The 15,278-nt window shown below is 42.2% G+C and overlaps 1 protein-coding gene across 1 annotated transcript; it reads left to right on the top strand.

The window, feature by feature from the left end:
- Positions 1-3,743: 3,743 nt before the first annotated feature.
- LOC107653783 (coagulation factor XIII A chain-like) lies at positions 3,744-15,049 on the top strand. Its single transcript, XM_016440607.1, has 8 exons — positions 3,744-3,754; positions 4,288-4,391; positions 4,490-4,578; positions 4,695-4,848; positions 5,797-6,075; positions 6,190-6,350; positions 14,471-14,607; positions 14,896-15,049. The coding sequence occupies exons 1-8, from the start codon at positions 3,744-3,746 to the stop codon at positions 15,038-15,040; spliced, it is 1,080 nt and encodes a 359-aa protein (XP_016296093.1). The 3' UTR covers positions 15,041-15,049.
- Positions 15,050-15,278: the final 229 nt, after the last annotated feature.

Genomic DNA, 15,278 nt, shown 5'->3' with positions numbered 1-15,278 from the left:
AGTCTGACTAACGTAGGTGAAATACGTGGTGGAACAGGGCAACTTAACTTCTCATTTAGGTCAAGCGCCTCAGACAATGTCAGCACGTCACAAGTTTCACTTCCCATCTTCATGTCAATGCATCTTATTAACATGCCCTAGAGCTACTTCCTAATATCCAATACAACGAGATATAGTTATGTAAATTGCATTTGTAATAGTACCTAAATTATTACACTCTGTAAGAACAGCATCTCCCTCATCATGCCTCATGTATAGGGTTTAACAGTTCATCTAAAAAGCCTCACAATTAAACCATTCATCTAAAAATTCCAACTTCTCTTTTAATTTGAGTACTTTCTATAATGAAATTATGAGAAATGAGTTTCATTTTCCATGTCATTTTGGTTTGTTAGTCTGTTTGTTTTTTACTCACAATTAAAATGTTTATTTATTTATTTGAAATGACCTTTTGAGAAATAAATGAATAGGTAGAAAAGCAAATTCTTTCTCTTTTTTTTCAGAATCAGCATTGTTTAGCACTTTTTATGCTGGTATAGTATCAGTATAACTTTTTTCTTTTATGAGGGATCAAGAGATGATGAGAAGAAAACCAGGAAACATGATTTGGAAAAGTCACAAGTTTGAACATTGCATGGCTAAAAATGTCGCACCAACTCGCTATACATTATCTCCAATACCTATTAAGGTTTTATCTGCTGAATGGCCACTTTTTGTCCAGCTTCTGAAAATAAAGAGACCTAGAGTTCATAGGCCTACCAGTCATAAGGGTCAATTTTTGGAAATTGAGATTTATACATAATCTGAAAGCTGATTAAATAAGCTTTCCATTGATGTATGGTTTGTTATGACAGGACGAGTTTTTATTTGGCCGAGATACAACTATTTGAAAATCTGGAATCTGAGGGTGCAAAAAAAATCAAAATATTGAGAAAATCGCCTTTAAAGTTGTCCAAATGAAGTTCTTAGCAATGCATATTACTACAAAAAAATAAATTACAAAATATCTTCATGGAACATGATCTTTACTTAATATCTTAATGATTTTTGGCATAAAAGAAAAATCAATAATTTTGACCCATACAGTGTATTTTTGGCTATTGCTACAAATATACCCCAGCGACTTAAGACTGCTTTTGTGCTCCAGGGTCACATATGTGTTAACTTTTATTTTAAATTCTTAAATGCAGTTAATGAATTCAATTAGAATAATAAGACACTATACAGTTAATCAAATGAAATCAGCATCAGGAGAGAAGCTGCATTTGAAGTCGCATTTAGTCTGTATATACACATTCTGTTTACAGTGAAATGTACACTGAAATTACAATTGCATAAATACTGTTATGAGATTAAAGTTTTAAAATGTAAATTAACTTCTTCTTCTTTCTTGCTTGTGTGACATTGCTTATAGCCTGTGTGATATGTTATTAAAAAAAAAAAACTCATCCAGTGGCATTTTGAAGACATACAGTACTGTATATTGAATTTTGGGGGCATTTTTGCCATAAAAACCCCAGTAATTTCTGACCCTGCATTTAATCCGTCTTTGGGAATCAAACTAATGTCACTGGTGTTGCATGCTACAGGAACAGGACTGCATTTATTAGAGGTACTTTGATGTGAGTAGGTTTTTTGTTGTTGTTGTTGTTGCATTAAAACAGCATGGAATGAAAAAAATAACAACAGAGAAATACAAAAGTAAGGCTACAGTAAAATCTGTTTGGCTAATTGCAAGTTAGTTAACCATATACAGTGAAGATTACATTAGATTTAATAAGACACAAACATTATGAGCATAGCCAAAGTCCCTTTAAGATTAATATTCTATAGTCTTTGGTACAGTACAGTCATACAGTACAGTATGAGTATACTAAAATCTGGCTTTTGGGAGTAAGATAAATAACATATACATTTTGAGAAAAATATTGTTGATATTTTAAAGAACGTCTTTATAGTTCAAGTTGGTAATGATCAGCTTACAGTAGGCTATGCATACACATATAGGTCTATCCATTATATCCACAATCACGTGACATATACGTCACATATATTCTAGTATTTGTTGTTGTTCCAAAACACTTTCTTACGATCCTTCAAGCTTTTATACTGGTGTCCTAAAGCATATGATTCTTAAACAACACTTGTCTGATCAGTATCTGATGAAGGAATTATATGTAATGTGTAATTTTGGTTTAAAAACAAGATGGCCACATGTATTAATCTGCATTTACATTTTATATGATTATGTTTGCTGTGAAATGTCACTATCATTTGTTTGATTGAGAGATCAATCTATCATTTGTGTGAACTGCTGATAACTGTTAATGATTTCTGCAAATCAGTATAGATGTTTTTTTCTTTATTCTCAGTTCATTTAATCTTAAAATGTATTGAGTATAAATCTTACATTAATGATTTAGTGGTCTTCAAAATATGTGAAAGAATTTAAGGACCATTAAACTCACTTCATAACTTTAATACTGTAGGAATTACTATCATACATTATTGTTAGAATCTCATATGTTGTTGATGGTCTGAAATATGCTGCTGTCATCAAGAATCAGAAGCGAGGTCACAGATGTGTGTGTGTGTGTGTGTGTGTGTGTGTGTGTGTGTGTGTGTGTGTGTCAGACTGACCTGATCTTGGGATCATCTTGACTTGCTCTGGTTTCATGGAGGTGTTTTTCTCCAGTGGAAGAGGAAGTCCTGAGCCTATATTAATCAGAATGGGGCTCTTCTGACTGGAGCTTCTCAGCAGACCATCTCCTCTTCTACAGAGACCGTGAGTTCAGCACTTTTAATGACTCTTTGCCATTTTCAACTGTATTTCTGAATGCCTTAGCATTACATACAGTATATAAGGCAGTTTAGTTGTGGTTTACAATTTATGACTTATAGCAGACAGACTTGTAGAATTAGCTATTCATTGTTTATTATTAGTATATTTTCAGCTTATTCTATTTATGTACTTTAGACACATAGAACTAAGCATTGTGTGTTTTAGGTGCAAAAAATGCATTACAGGAAACTTGTCCAAGTCATAGGCTGATTAATATATGGCATTTGACATGCAGGATCACAGAACCAAACAGTGACTACAAACCTCATTAACTTTAGTTCTGGATTAGATTTAATCACCATTGGTATCACGAGTTATTGAAATTCTTTTTTCCTCAGTTGGTCAGAACAAAAGTGGCAGACTTGTTACTTGTTCTGATGACAATATCAGGTGAAAATTCTTATTTGGGTCATATTTCCAAGACGTAGGCTAGAATCTGTGATTCCGAAGTACAGTATCAAACATTAGATTCATCCGCGCTGAGGAGCCGTGCCGACACACAACCCACGTAAAGGAAATAATTCTGCAAATAACTGCAATTGTAGGTTTCAAACAGAGATGGCGACAAAGCGGCAAATCTTACGGACCAGAGCTTTAAGACACGACTTGTATCTGATATCTGCGTTTACATTAATCCCCTCCCAAACTAGAACAATTCCACTGGTGATCACTTTCAGCAACTCGGTTGACCCTTGTGTTTTGAACAGCCGTAAATGAAAATGATAGTTCATGTTGGGTGGTTCTTGGATTTTAATGCACACCAGCTGTGATTATCCCGTTTATGCCATGATCACTTGAGTTAAAACTGATGAGTTAAAACTGTCATTGATGTTTGCAGTGCAAAATTTGTCTGAACGGATAAAATGACCACAGTTTTCGAAAGTTGTTTTATCTACTGGTCATGAGAGCTGAGTAAAATTACTCACAAAACAGTGACATTATTATCAACTTGCTGAAAATAAAATGTAGCTTTTAGTGGCAAAGATATTTAATTGATAAAATTTAGGAGCCAGCGGCTCAAACCAAGTTTCTGTGCTCCTGAATACTTAATAAAAGAAGCTGAGTTTTTGTGTGAGTGCATGCAGGCAACATCTGCTTCATAATTTGACAAAGTAAAGTTATCTTTGTGGGGAAATGGGTCTCCTCGCCTTGTGATGGCTTGGAATTTCAATGGGAATCAGATTTACCTGTTTAGACGTGGTCAGATGTCCAGATATTGGAGATGTATCTGATTGGATCTCGTACAGATATTTAATTTAACACATGCAACAATATCCGATCTGTGTCACATGTGAGTAAAAAATAGATTTTTTTTTGTGCCAGTGTAAACGCAGACTTAGACACTGTAAGCTTTTTCACTATTTAGGAGATATACTATGAAGCCAATATGATATTATTGTCAGGTTGGTTGGTAATATGTTTAGATGCAATTTTGTATTTCACAGGAACTACCACTGCTGGAATGAGGTGTACATGAAGAGGCTTGATCTGCCTGAAAAATACTCTGGCTGGCAGGTGGTCGACAGCACCCCTCAGGAGACCAGTGATGGTATGATCCTTGCCATAACTCCTGCCACATCATACAAGTACCATAGAAGTACCTTTTTGACCCAAGTTTACATGAGCTATTTTACTTGTCCCATACAGGTCTTTATCGATGTGGCCCAACGTCTGTCAATGCCATCAAAGAGGGAGAGCTCAGCTATCCGTTCGATGCAAAGTTTGTCTTTGCAGAGGTAAGAAGCATGTAAGTGTTCTTTGATGTTTTTACCCTGTAGATTTAATTGACAAGATATTAAAATCTTAGCTATATGCAAACGGACGTGGGAAAAAATATTTTTCCTGTCTTCAGACGAACAGTGATGTGATATACCATAAGTCTGATAAGTCTGGAAAAATTAAGATTATCTATGTAGACTCTGCGTATATGGGAAAGCTCCTTGTGACTAAAAAGAAGGACAGTAGCGAATACGAGGACATCACATCTACCTATAAATACCCAGAAGGTACGTTTCGTTCTATACAAGTCTACAGAATCAAAAAGCAATATGGCATTTAGATCAGGAGAGCTGCATTCGATGTGGCAATGTAATTCAAATTATCGGCCTCTGACATGATTGACACTCTATTTGTGAACTTCAAGAAGTCATGGTGGCCTACAAGGGCTCTTCCTGAGAAAAGATAATCCTTTAAGTGTTTGAAACTAAATTTGGACACGAGTCTTGGAGAGACCAATCATATTTTTGACTAGGAAGTGATTAGGAAGAGCCTTTTACGTTGCTTAGGTTGACATGCTCGACATAATTTAAATCAAGAGCCGTGGTTTACTAATTTGACTGGTTTATAGAGCCTGGTTTATAGAGAACTTCATTTGGATTAAAAGCCTTTAATGTTTATTTATACTGGGTAATTTGATATTACCCTGTTGAAAAAAACAGCATATGCTGGTTAGGTATGTTTTGAAGCATGGCGGCTGGTCTAAACTGGTCCTTAGCTGGTCACGAGCTGGTTTAAGCTGGTCATGTGCTGATCATAAGCAACTAGCTCCTGCTCAGGACCAGCTCAAATCCATCTTATAACCAGCTTAAACCAGCTCATGACCAACTAAGGACCAGCTTAAACCAGCTCAAACCAGCTGCCATGCTTCAAAACATACCTAATGAGCATATGCTGTTTTTTTCAACAGGGTAGAGGGCAGTCAAAACTAAACTGTGTTGTGTTCTGGATTCTTGGAGCAACACTTTAAAAACACAGTTGGTTTCAGTAACACAAGAGCTCTCTATTGACACTTGTGACACTTAACAAAGCCCTTCAGTTATTTGATTATTCAACAGACTTACATGAGGACGCCAAACATCCTATGGACATGTGCACCAAACAATAGTGTTTTGATTGATGTGGGAAGGAGTGGAAAATGCCAATATTTTGACTTCAACCTTCCTGACTCTAGGAAGTCAGTCTCAAGGAGAGAGAGGCCATGCAGATGGCAGAGCATCGTGGAGTTTCTACCAAGGACTACTTGCCACTCACTGAAGCAGGTGTGGATTTCAAGCTCCAGGCTGACACCATCAACATGGGTGACAACCTCAAGCTGACTCTGAACATTAAGAACCAGACCAGCCAAACCTGCACCCTCAGTGCCATCATAACTGGCTGTGTGGTGTACTACACAGGCGTCACTAGCACAACTTTTAAGCATGAAAACAAATCTGCAACTGTGGAAGCCTCAAAGAGTGAGTCAGACACAAGTGTTTCAGTAAAACTGCTCATTATCTTGATTATAACTCTAAGGAATTCTACAGAAAAATAACGGATTATGTCATAGTGTGATCATATTATCATTACAGCTGAGTCCCTGACAATAGATGTCAAAGCTTTGGAGTACATGCCCTACCTTGTGGAACAGTCCAACCTACTCTTCGTGGTGTATGGGCACGTCGAGGAAAATGATGCATCCCTTTCCACGATGAGAGTTGTCACTCTTAATCCTCCTGAACTCGCAATAAAGGTAGTTCACAATTGATATTAAAGGGATAGTTCACCCAAAAATGAAAATTCTGTCATTAATTACCCTCCCTCATGCGCTGAGCCTTGTTTACATTCAGAGGAAAGCACGTGCATGTGTTGTGGTACTCTCCAAAATGGCGCTAGGGTGACACGGAGGAGAAGAATTGTTGAATAAAGTCGTTCCCCTTCAGGAACTCGAGCTGCGTTGAAAACGCTTTGGGAAAGCATCTGCGTGACCACGCTCTGAATCACATGTGAAATCAGTCCAATGGAATGGCGAAACGTCACGGGCGGGGTGACGTAGAGACCAAAGAGCTTAAAAGCGCATCCGAAACAAGCAGCATTAGCTTCTGTTTCAGCAAGCGCTCTGTGTGAAACGTGTCAGTCTTATTTTCTGTTGTTTGTGAAACCGTGCACATTCACCTCTATATGGCGAGGTAAACAGACAGCACTTTCGATCGTGTGTTCTTCTCTGCCCGTGCTAAACATTACGGGTGTGAATGCACGTGATCGCTGTGTTGTTGTTTGGGAGCGGAGCACGTACAGTCCGCTCTCGAGGGGGCTGATTGTGCATCGAACGCTCCGTTCCCGTCGGGCACACTTCGAGGAGTGTGTCCGTGTTTGCAGTCTTTACGGTTCCTGTCCCGCTGTTGCTGAGGGGGGGTTGCATATGAATCTAGCACTCCCTCTCGAGGTTCGGAAGCCCGCATTGTGGTATCTTCCGTCTTTGAGTGAGAGCTCTGTGCTGCAGTTATCTTCGTCTGAGGAGGTTGATGTTGTTGGCAATGTGCACAATCACCTCTATATGGCGAGCTAAACACACAGCACTTTAGATTGTGTGTTCTTCTCTGCACGTGATAAACATTACGGGTGTGAATGCACACGATCGTTGTGTTGTTGTTTGGGAGCGGAGCACACACAGTCAGCTCTTGAGGGGGCTGATTGTGCATCGTGCTCCCGCCGCGAATGCTCCGCTCCTGCTGGGCACACTTCGAGGAGTGTGTCCGTGTTTGCAGTCTTCGGTTTCTGTCCGGCTGTTGCTGAGCCACGGCGGCGATTGGGATCGCATATGAATCTAATGCTCTCTCTCGAGGTTCGGAAGCCCGCGCTGCGGTCTCTTCCCTCTTTGAATGAGAGTTCTATGCTCCAGCTATCTTCCTCCGAGGAGATTGATGTTAGCAATGATGTATATGAGATGGAGGACTCGCCATCTCAATCTTTTGCATATGAAAAGCATACTGCATTTTAGATCGCTCATTTCTCCCTGCCCTCGCTATAATTGGGGGTGGGGATGCACACGATGTATAGATTGATGATTCGCCATCTCAATCTTTTGAATACGAAAAGCATACTGCATTTTAGATCACTCGTTTCTCCCTGCCCTCACTATAATTAGGGGTGGGGATGCACGCGATTTATGTGTGGTTTGTTTTGGAGCGGAGCACGCACAGTCAGCTCTTGAGGGGGCTGGCTGTGTTCATTCATAAAATGTCTCTTAGTGTACAAGTGTGCATTACCTTGGATGTTTAGCTCTGCTCCCGCTTCTTCTCGAGGGAAGAAAGTCTTATGCAATGTAGAATGGAGTGGCTTGTGCGTTGCATGCATTATGGGTCTGCAGCAAATAATGTAGGGGGAATCTGTGAGCAGACGGGAGGTTCCTTTTCTCTCTCTTTCCCCCAAACGTGTGCAAATGTATAAATGTGTTTGCAGGATATTAATCACGATTCTTTTATATTACATCATATATTATAATCAGACCGTGTTCACTTGTCTGGTTGTTTAGCTGCAAGTCTGAGGAATTAAATGATGAATATTCATCTGGCTTTGAGAAGTTAGATATATATATATATATTATTCAGCAGAGGGATCGGAGACGGGCCTCACCCTTTCTCCTCCCTCACTCTCTAAATACAGCGCTCTCTTGGGATATATAAAAAAAATCTCAAGTTAGAGCATGATGTTATACCTCTCTTCCTCTGAGGAGGTTGATGTGGTCAGCAAAGTATGAAGAGTTGGTATGTTGGGACCTACCGGTTTTTCCTGTCTCCACACGGAGGTGTTGAGAGCATGGGTTTAACCATTTTTTTTATTCCAACTCATCTGCCCTTTTTAAAAAATTCTATTTGACTGGCTCAATGAGTAGGTTTATAGGTCGATGTCTAAGGTGGGACAGACACCTGCGGGCTATATGTTCCCTATTGCAGCATCACCCCTAGGCCCTGACATTTTCCAAAGCAGGACACAGGTCTCAGGGGCTGCTGGGCGGGAGCAGCCCTAGCCGTGTTCCAGCTCCTCATGCGGGGAGCATCGCTTCTCATACTCCCCCAGTATATCTGGAGTCAGAGCGGCGCTCCCGGGCTGAAGGTTTTAAGCAGAAAGTGGATCTGCGGACCATCATTCTCGCTAGATAGTCTTTGACTAAAAGGACACCTACGGCCCAGGACTTCTGAGGGTGTACACCTCATCATCTCTGGGGATGAGCGGTGTATACCTCATCATACGGTGCCTGTCTCTCCTCAGTGCCCTCAGGAGACCGGCCTGTCCGATCCTGCCACCCCCGGTGTTTCAGGGCACAGCCGTCTCCAGCGAGCGCATCTCTCCGCATACGCCCGGAAACGTAGCGGTTCTGGGAGGCTCGCTACCTCTAAGGAGGTCTCCAGAGCAGCTAGTTCGGCCATCCCCTGCCGGTCCTCTGATTCAGGGCACCGGGCTAGCCGCTCCCTGCCACCCCCGGTGTTTCAGGGCACAGCGGTCTCCAGCGAGCGCATCTCTCAGCATCCGCCCGGAAACGTAGCGGTTCTGGGAGGCTCGCTACCTCCTAGGAGGTCTCCAGAGCAGCTAGATCGGCCGTCCCCTGCCGGTTCTCCACTTCAGGGCACCGAGCTAGCCGCTCTAAGTACACCAGAGGCCAGTCTCGAGAGACTGGTTCCCTTAGTAGGTCACCTGGCGGTGTGGCAGCCCCTGCCAAACGTATCTCATTGGGTCCTGCCCCGAGCAGGCTCTGGTTGGGTCAGTCTAAGTCTTCCAAGTAGATGACTGGTCTGAGGACCATCATTTTCAATAGGAGACTTCAGCCAAAAAGTCCTGATGCCAATGGCTCAGGACTTCTGAGGGCAGGCCCCTCTAATGGGACCTTATTGTAAAGTGTTACCTATTGTTCTTTCGTTCATTTGAACGTTAATCTTTTGCACTCTAATCTTGAAATACTTGTTTACTTTTATTTTTTGTTTAAAATAAAGTCTTTCTTTAGTAAACGACCTTTAATTAAGTTATGTTTATGTTTAATAAAGATATTTAACTGGTTAGGAGGACAACACTTTTTTTTACTTACTAAATTATATAGGCTATATTGTGATAAAACCATATACCGTGACAAAAGCTTCAACAACTATTGTGAAAATTTGATATGTCACATACCTAATGCACATACAATTGAATAGGACTATAAATAATTACATAATTAGGCTATGCAATTCAGTGCATGGTCCCTTTAAATGCTAATGAGCTCTGCACACCCCGCCCCTCTGTACTGTGTGGTGATGAGCCATTCTCATGAGACTGTAAACTTTAGCATTCGTCGTGGAACTTGCTAACTAGCACATTATTAGGAAAGGCGATTTGCAAAGATTCATAAAAAACCTTATACTCACTTCTTCTGGAGGTGAAGCTGGATCACGAATGATTCGCGTGAACATAGACACATTAAGGTAGATTGGGGGGCTCATTCCCTTCAAAAACAAACATAATCCACTGTGTCTTCAGCGGCTCAGGTGTCAGGAGTAAATGATGACTGCTGCGTTCATTATTACATGCATCCAACAACAGATTACTCAGTCGCTTAGGAGACATTCTTGTCTACAACTGCTCCGGCGTCGAAACAATGGCGAACTGTTGACAGCTCACTCAGGGTGGGTCTGTGATAAAAAGTGAAGTCGAAGCCGGATCTGCGGACCGTCCTTCAGGCTAAGAATGCCTTGGCCAAGAAGCCTTGATGTTTATGTTCCAGGGCTTCTGAGGGCAGGCCCCTCTGGGGAAGAGTAATGTAAACCTCATCATACAGTGCCCGTCTCTCCTCAGTGCCCTCAGGAGACCGGTCTGTCAACCCTGCCACCCCCGGTGCTTCAGGGCACAGCGATCTCCAGCAAGTGCATGTCTCAGAATCCGCCTGAAAACGTAGCGATTCTGGGAGGCTCGCTACCTCTAAGGAGGTCTCCAGAGCAGCTAGTTCGGTTGCCCCTGCCGGTCCTCCGCTTCAGGGCGCCGAACTAGCCACTCCAATTACACCAGAGGTCAGTCTCGAGAGAATGATTCCCTTGGTAGACTTTCTGGCAGCGTGGAAACTTCTGCCAAATGTCTCACAATGGGTCCTGCAGCCTGTAGGCTCTGGTAATGGAACAGAAAGTAAACACTCTCTTGAGGAAGGAGGTCATCGAGGTGGTCCCTCCTCGTGACAGAGTCTGGGTTCTACAGCCGGTACTTCATCGTTCCCAAGCAGAAAGGCGAAGGTTACCAATATCGGGTTCTTCCGTTCGGTCTGGCACTCTCACCCCACACTTTCACCAAGTGTGTGGATGGCTGCTCCGGATCCTTTGCGACTCCAGGGCATTCACATACTGAATTATATCAATGATTGGTTGATACTAGCTCAATCAGAGCGGTTGGCGGCTCGGCATCAAGATGTCGTCCTCATCCATATAAAAGAACTGGGGTTGTGACTAAACGCCAAGAAAAGTGTGCTTTCTCCATTACAGAGAACCATTTTTCTGGGCTAGTGTAGGATTTGACCATGATGCAGGCATGTCTGTCTCCTGCTCTGATCGAGTTGATCCTCACAGCAGTCAAGAGAGTGAGAGAAGGCCAGTCACTCACTGTCAAACAGTTCCAGGAACTGTTGGGTTTGATGGCAGATGTGTCCAACGTGATACCTTTTGGCCTGCTGTACATGAGACCCTTGCAATGGTGGCTCAGGACCAAAGGGTTCTCCCCGTGGGGCAACCCACTTTGCACGATCAAGGTCTCGCGGCGACCTTGGTTCCTGTTACAAGGCCCAGTGCTGGAGACTCGTTGTTGTCACGTATGCTAACGACGGATTCCTCCCTCATGGGCTGGGGAGCGTACATGAGTGACCGCTCCACCCAGGGTCTATGGGGAGGTCACCATCTCACGTGGCACATGAATTGCCTGGAGATGGTGGCCGGGTTTCAAGCTCTGAAACACTTTCTCCCGGACCTGAGAGGCCATCATGGGCTGGTTCGCACAGACAGTCAATATCAGCTGACAGTCAATACAGTCAAGGCAGGGGCTGAGGCTCGGGGAATGGAGGCTCCACCCTGAGGTGGCGGAGCAGATTTGGAAGAAGTTCGAAAGCAAGCCCAGGTGGACTTGTTTGCATCTCAAGAGACCTTACTTTGTCCCCTCTGGTTCCTCCTCTCACATCCAGCTCCTCTCAGACTGGATAATATGGTTCAGACATAGCTGAGGCTGCGTCTGTACGCATTTCTCCCGATTGCTTTGCTCCCGGGAGTTCTGGAGAGAGTTCGCCGGGATGGGGTGCGTCTCCTAAGTTAGTAGCTCCGTACTGGCCTGGCCAGCCATGGTTTGCGGACCTGGTCCTCAAGACTCTCCATGGGAGATTCCCATCAAAGCGGGATCTCCTCTCTCAGGCAGGGGACACCATCTTTCACCCCAGTCCGGAGTTGTGGAAACTGTGGGTGTGGCTCCTGACGGGGCACAACTCGTAGCTTCCGGTCTCTCAAATAAGGTTGTTGAGACCATACTCCACTCCAGAGCTCCCTCCACAAGGAAACTGTACTCTTTGAAGTGGGTTGTGTTCACATCATGGTGCAGAAATCGCCAACTGCTCCCAGTTAACTGCCCGGTTGGTTCAGTTCTGGAGTTCCCAGAGGGAATGAGACGCTGCGTCGCATTGCCATACTTCCTGCATCCCTGTGAGCGACTTGCTTCAACTTATCAGAAGCTAATGCTGCTTGTTTCGGATGCACTTTTAAGCTCTCTGGTCTCTACGTCACGTAGACGCCAGTGACGTTTCGCCATTCCATTGGACTGATTTCACACTCCCTCCACAAGGAAACTGTACTCTTTGAAGTGGGTTGTGTTCACATCATGGTGCAGAAATCGCCAACTGCTCCCAGTTAACTGCCCGGTTGGTTCAGTTCTGGAGTTCCTGCAGGAACGATTATCCGCAGGTTTGACCCCCTTCCACCTTTAGAGTGTTCATGGTGGCCATAGCTGCTTACCACGTCCCTTTGGGTGGTCAGTCACTGGGGCGAAACCCGTCGGTACATGTTTCTTTGTTGTGCTTGAGGCCAGGAGAAGTATGGTACCGCTCCAGACTTTCAGGTGCATCTGTCTTAGTTGTGCTCGCCATGATTTCACACTAGACAGGCATTTGTCAGTATGGTGGCGTGGGCATACTCGTTCCCAAAGCATTTTCAACGCAGCTCGAGTTCCTGAAGGGTAACATCTCTAGGTTACGTATGTAACCCTGGTTCCCAGAGGGAATGAGACGCTGCGTCGCATTGCCATACTTCCTGCATCCCTGTGAGCGACTTGCTTCAACTTATCAGAAGCTAATGCTGCTTGTTTCGGATGCACTTTTAAGCTCTCTGGTCTCTACGTCACGTAGACGCCAGTGACGTTTCGCCATTCCATTGGACTGATTTCACATGTGATTCAGAGCGTGGTCATGCAGACGCGTTCCCAAAGCGTTTTTTACGCAGAGTCTCGTTCCCTCGGGGAAGCAGGGTTAAATACGTAACCTAGAGACGTTATTTTTGTTTTCTTTGCACAAAAGTATTATAGTACCTTCGTAAATTTACGTTTGAACCACTGATGTCACATGGACTGTTTTAACGATGTCTGTACTACATTTCTGTGCCTTGATCGTGGTAGTTCTCTTGCTGTCTATGCAGGGTCATAGAGCTCTCGGATTCCATCAAAAATATCTTAATTTGTGTTCCGAAGACGAATGAAGGTCTTATGGGTTTGGAACAACATGAGGGTGAGTAATTAATGACAGAATTTTCATTTTTGGGTGAACTATCCCTTTAATTTGGAAATATTTCAGAATATAATGAACATTCTGTAATAATTTACTCACCCTCATGTTGTCCCAAACCTGTATTTATTCATCGATCGACTGACTTTCATTCAAAGCACAAAAACAGTTGAAAGTAACTAATTAAACTGGACCTTAATAGAAAAAAGATTTATTGTTCATTACTATAAAACACAACACATTCCATACACCTGTCTTTAAATTTGAGAACTTCAGGGGTGCAGTTTTCACAATCATTCTTTAAGTTTTAATAACAATTGGTAAAGCTGAGTTATGTTGCATTCAATTTCTCATGCCAAGTTCGTATTTACGAGTTAGGAAGTTGTAATTACAATGTCATATGCATGTACTTTTTATACAAAAAGTTGGCATTAAACAGAAGTTGTGACAGTCTTTTTTCCATATTGTGGTGTATGAAATGTATTCTAGAACAAGAAAACTGTAGCATGGGACTTGATTTTGTCCATCGGGAATTGATTGGATTGTTTGATCAATGTCATTTGCTATTGCTGCGGTCTCACACGAATGACAGTTTATCCTGCCATCGGGCCAGTAAAAATGTCATCAGAGAAGAGATGTCATTGCAAGAGGAAGGGGAAGTTTTTTGATTAAGGAGTATGATTAAGATTTTAGGGGTCATTCATGTGTGGAAAATGGTGGCATTGTGAAAAGTTGGGATATTTTTATATCTTATCATATTTTCATGCAACATAATGAATGACTTGCATCCGAGTCAACGAGATGGAGGGAGGTTAGATAGGGAAGGGCATTAAAAAAAGTAGTAGAACAGAGCTATGATGGTTTCTGCTGACTTTTGTCATATTGCTTGCATCTGGTGTAGACAGGGATTCAGTTTCTTTAGCAATAACTCAGTGACATCTGCTGGATGGGAGTTGCACTACAAATAATATTTAAGTTGAGTTTTATTTATTATTATTTCTTATCTTAGTTACCATTTTCCAAACTTACCTTTATAATTGCACAAAGAGCTTTGTAAAAGCAATACATGTTTGTTGCTGCTCTACATTATAATTTATCTACAGATGACTGGATCTCCCCGGGTTGGCAAGGAAGTCATAGTCAGTGTGGATTTCCAGAATCCCTTTAATTTCATCCTGCAAAAGGTTCAACTCCGCATTGATGGACCTGGTCTGATACTGACCAAATTGAAACATTACAGGTAAACTTTATATTTATATCACATTGGCAGGTGAAATAAAGCAAACGCAAATAGATGTTGCAATAACTACTACACCATACCCATAAACACGTCCAGACATATACAAAGACAAATGAAGTATTTCTTTTTTGTGCATATACACTATATCCATATACATTAACTTATTTAATTTATTAATTCATTTATTAAAATAAAAACATAAAAATATAAAAACATAGAAAACTAAATACACCTTTTGACTGAATTCTCTAAATATTTAGTCTCTTTTGTGTGTGTTTCCACTTGCAGTCAGATATTACCTGGTGCCTCAGTGAAATACAAAGTGTCACTGTTCCCTCGATCTCCTGGGAAGAAGGTGCTGATGGCGTGTCTAGACTGCCCTCTACTGAGACAGGTCACCAATCAGCTGGAATTTGAAGTTGTGCAAGACTAGAGTGAGACTGGGAACAAGATAGAGAAAAGACAGGGAAAGAGGAACCGAAGAGAAAACACAATTGCAGAATTCCCTGTACCATTGCTTTGCTTTGCTTCACTAAGCAAATATGTTTTTACCAAGAATTAAATAATTAAATGTTACATCTCAAATTCCTCCTGATCACCCAACTGAATTTAAAAGAATAGTTCGCTCCAAAATGACACAGACTCTCAAATTTTTCCAAATCTTTATGACT

Source organism: Sinocyclocheilus anshuiensis, unplaced genomic scaffold (genome assembly GCF_001515605.1).
Source record: "Sinocyclocheilus anshuiensis isolate Anshui unplaced genomic scaffold, SAMN03320099.WGS_v1.1 scaffold79, whole genome shotgun sequence".
Lineage (NCBI taxonomy): Eukaryota > Metazoa > Chordata > Actinopteri > Cypriniformes > Cyprinidae > Sinocyclocheilus > Sinocyclocheilus anshuiensis.
Note: the sequence above shows the minus strand (reverse complement) of the source record. Positions and strands in the feature narration are given on the sequence as shown.

Bases quoted from the DNA above. Each gene is read 5' to 3' on its own strand.
- LOC107653783 (XM_016440607.1), top strand. The intron at 4,579-4,694 runs GTAAGAAGCATG...TCCTGTCTTCAG, and splicing joins CAAAGTTTGTCTTTGCAGAG to ACGAACAGTGATGTGATATA. The intron at 14,608-14,895 runs GTAAACTTTATA...TTCCACTTGCAG, and splicing joins ACCAAATTGAAACATTACAG to TCAGATATTACCTGGTGCCT.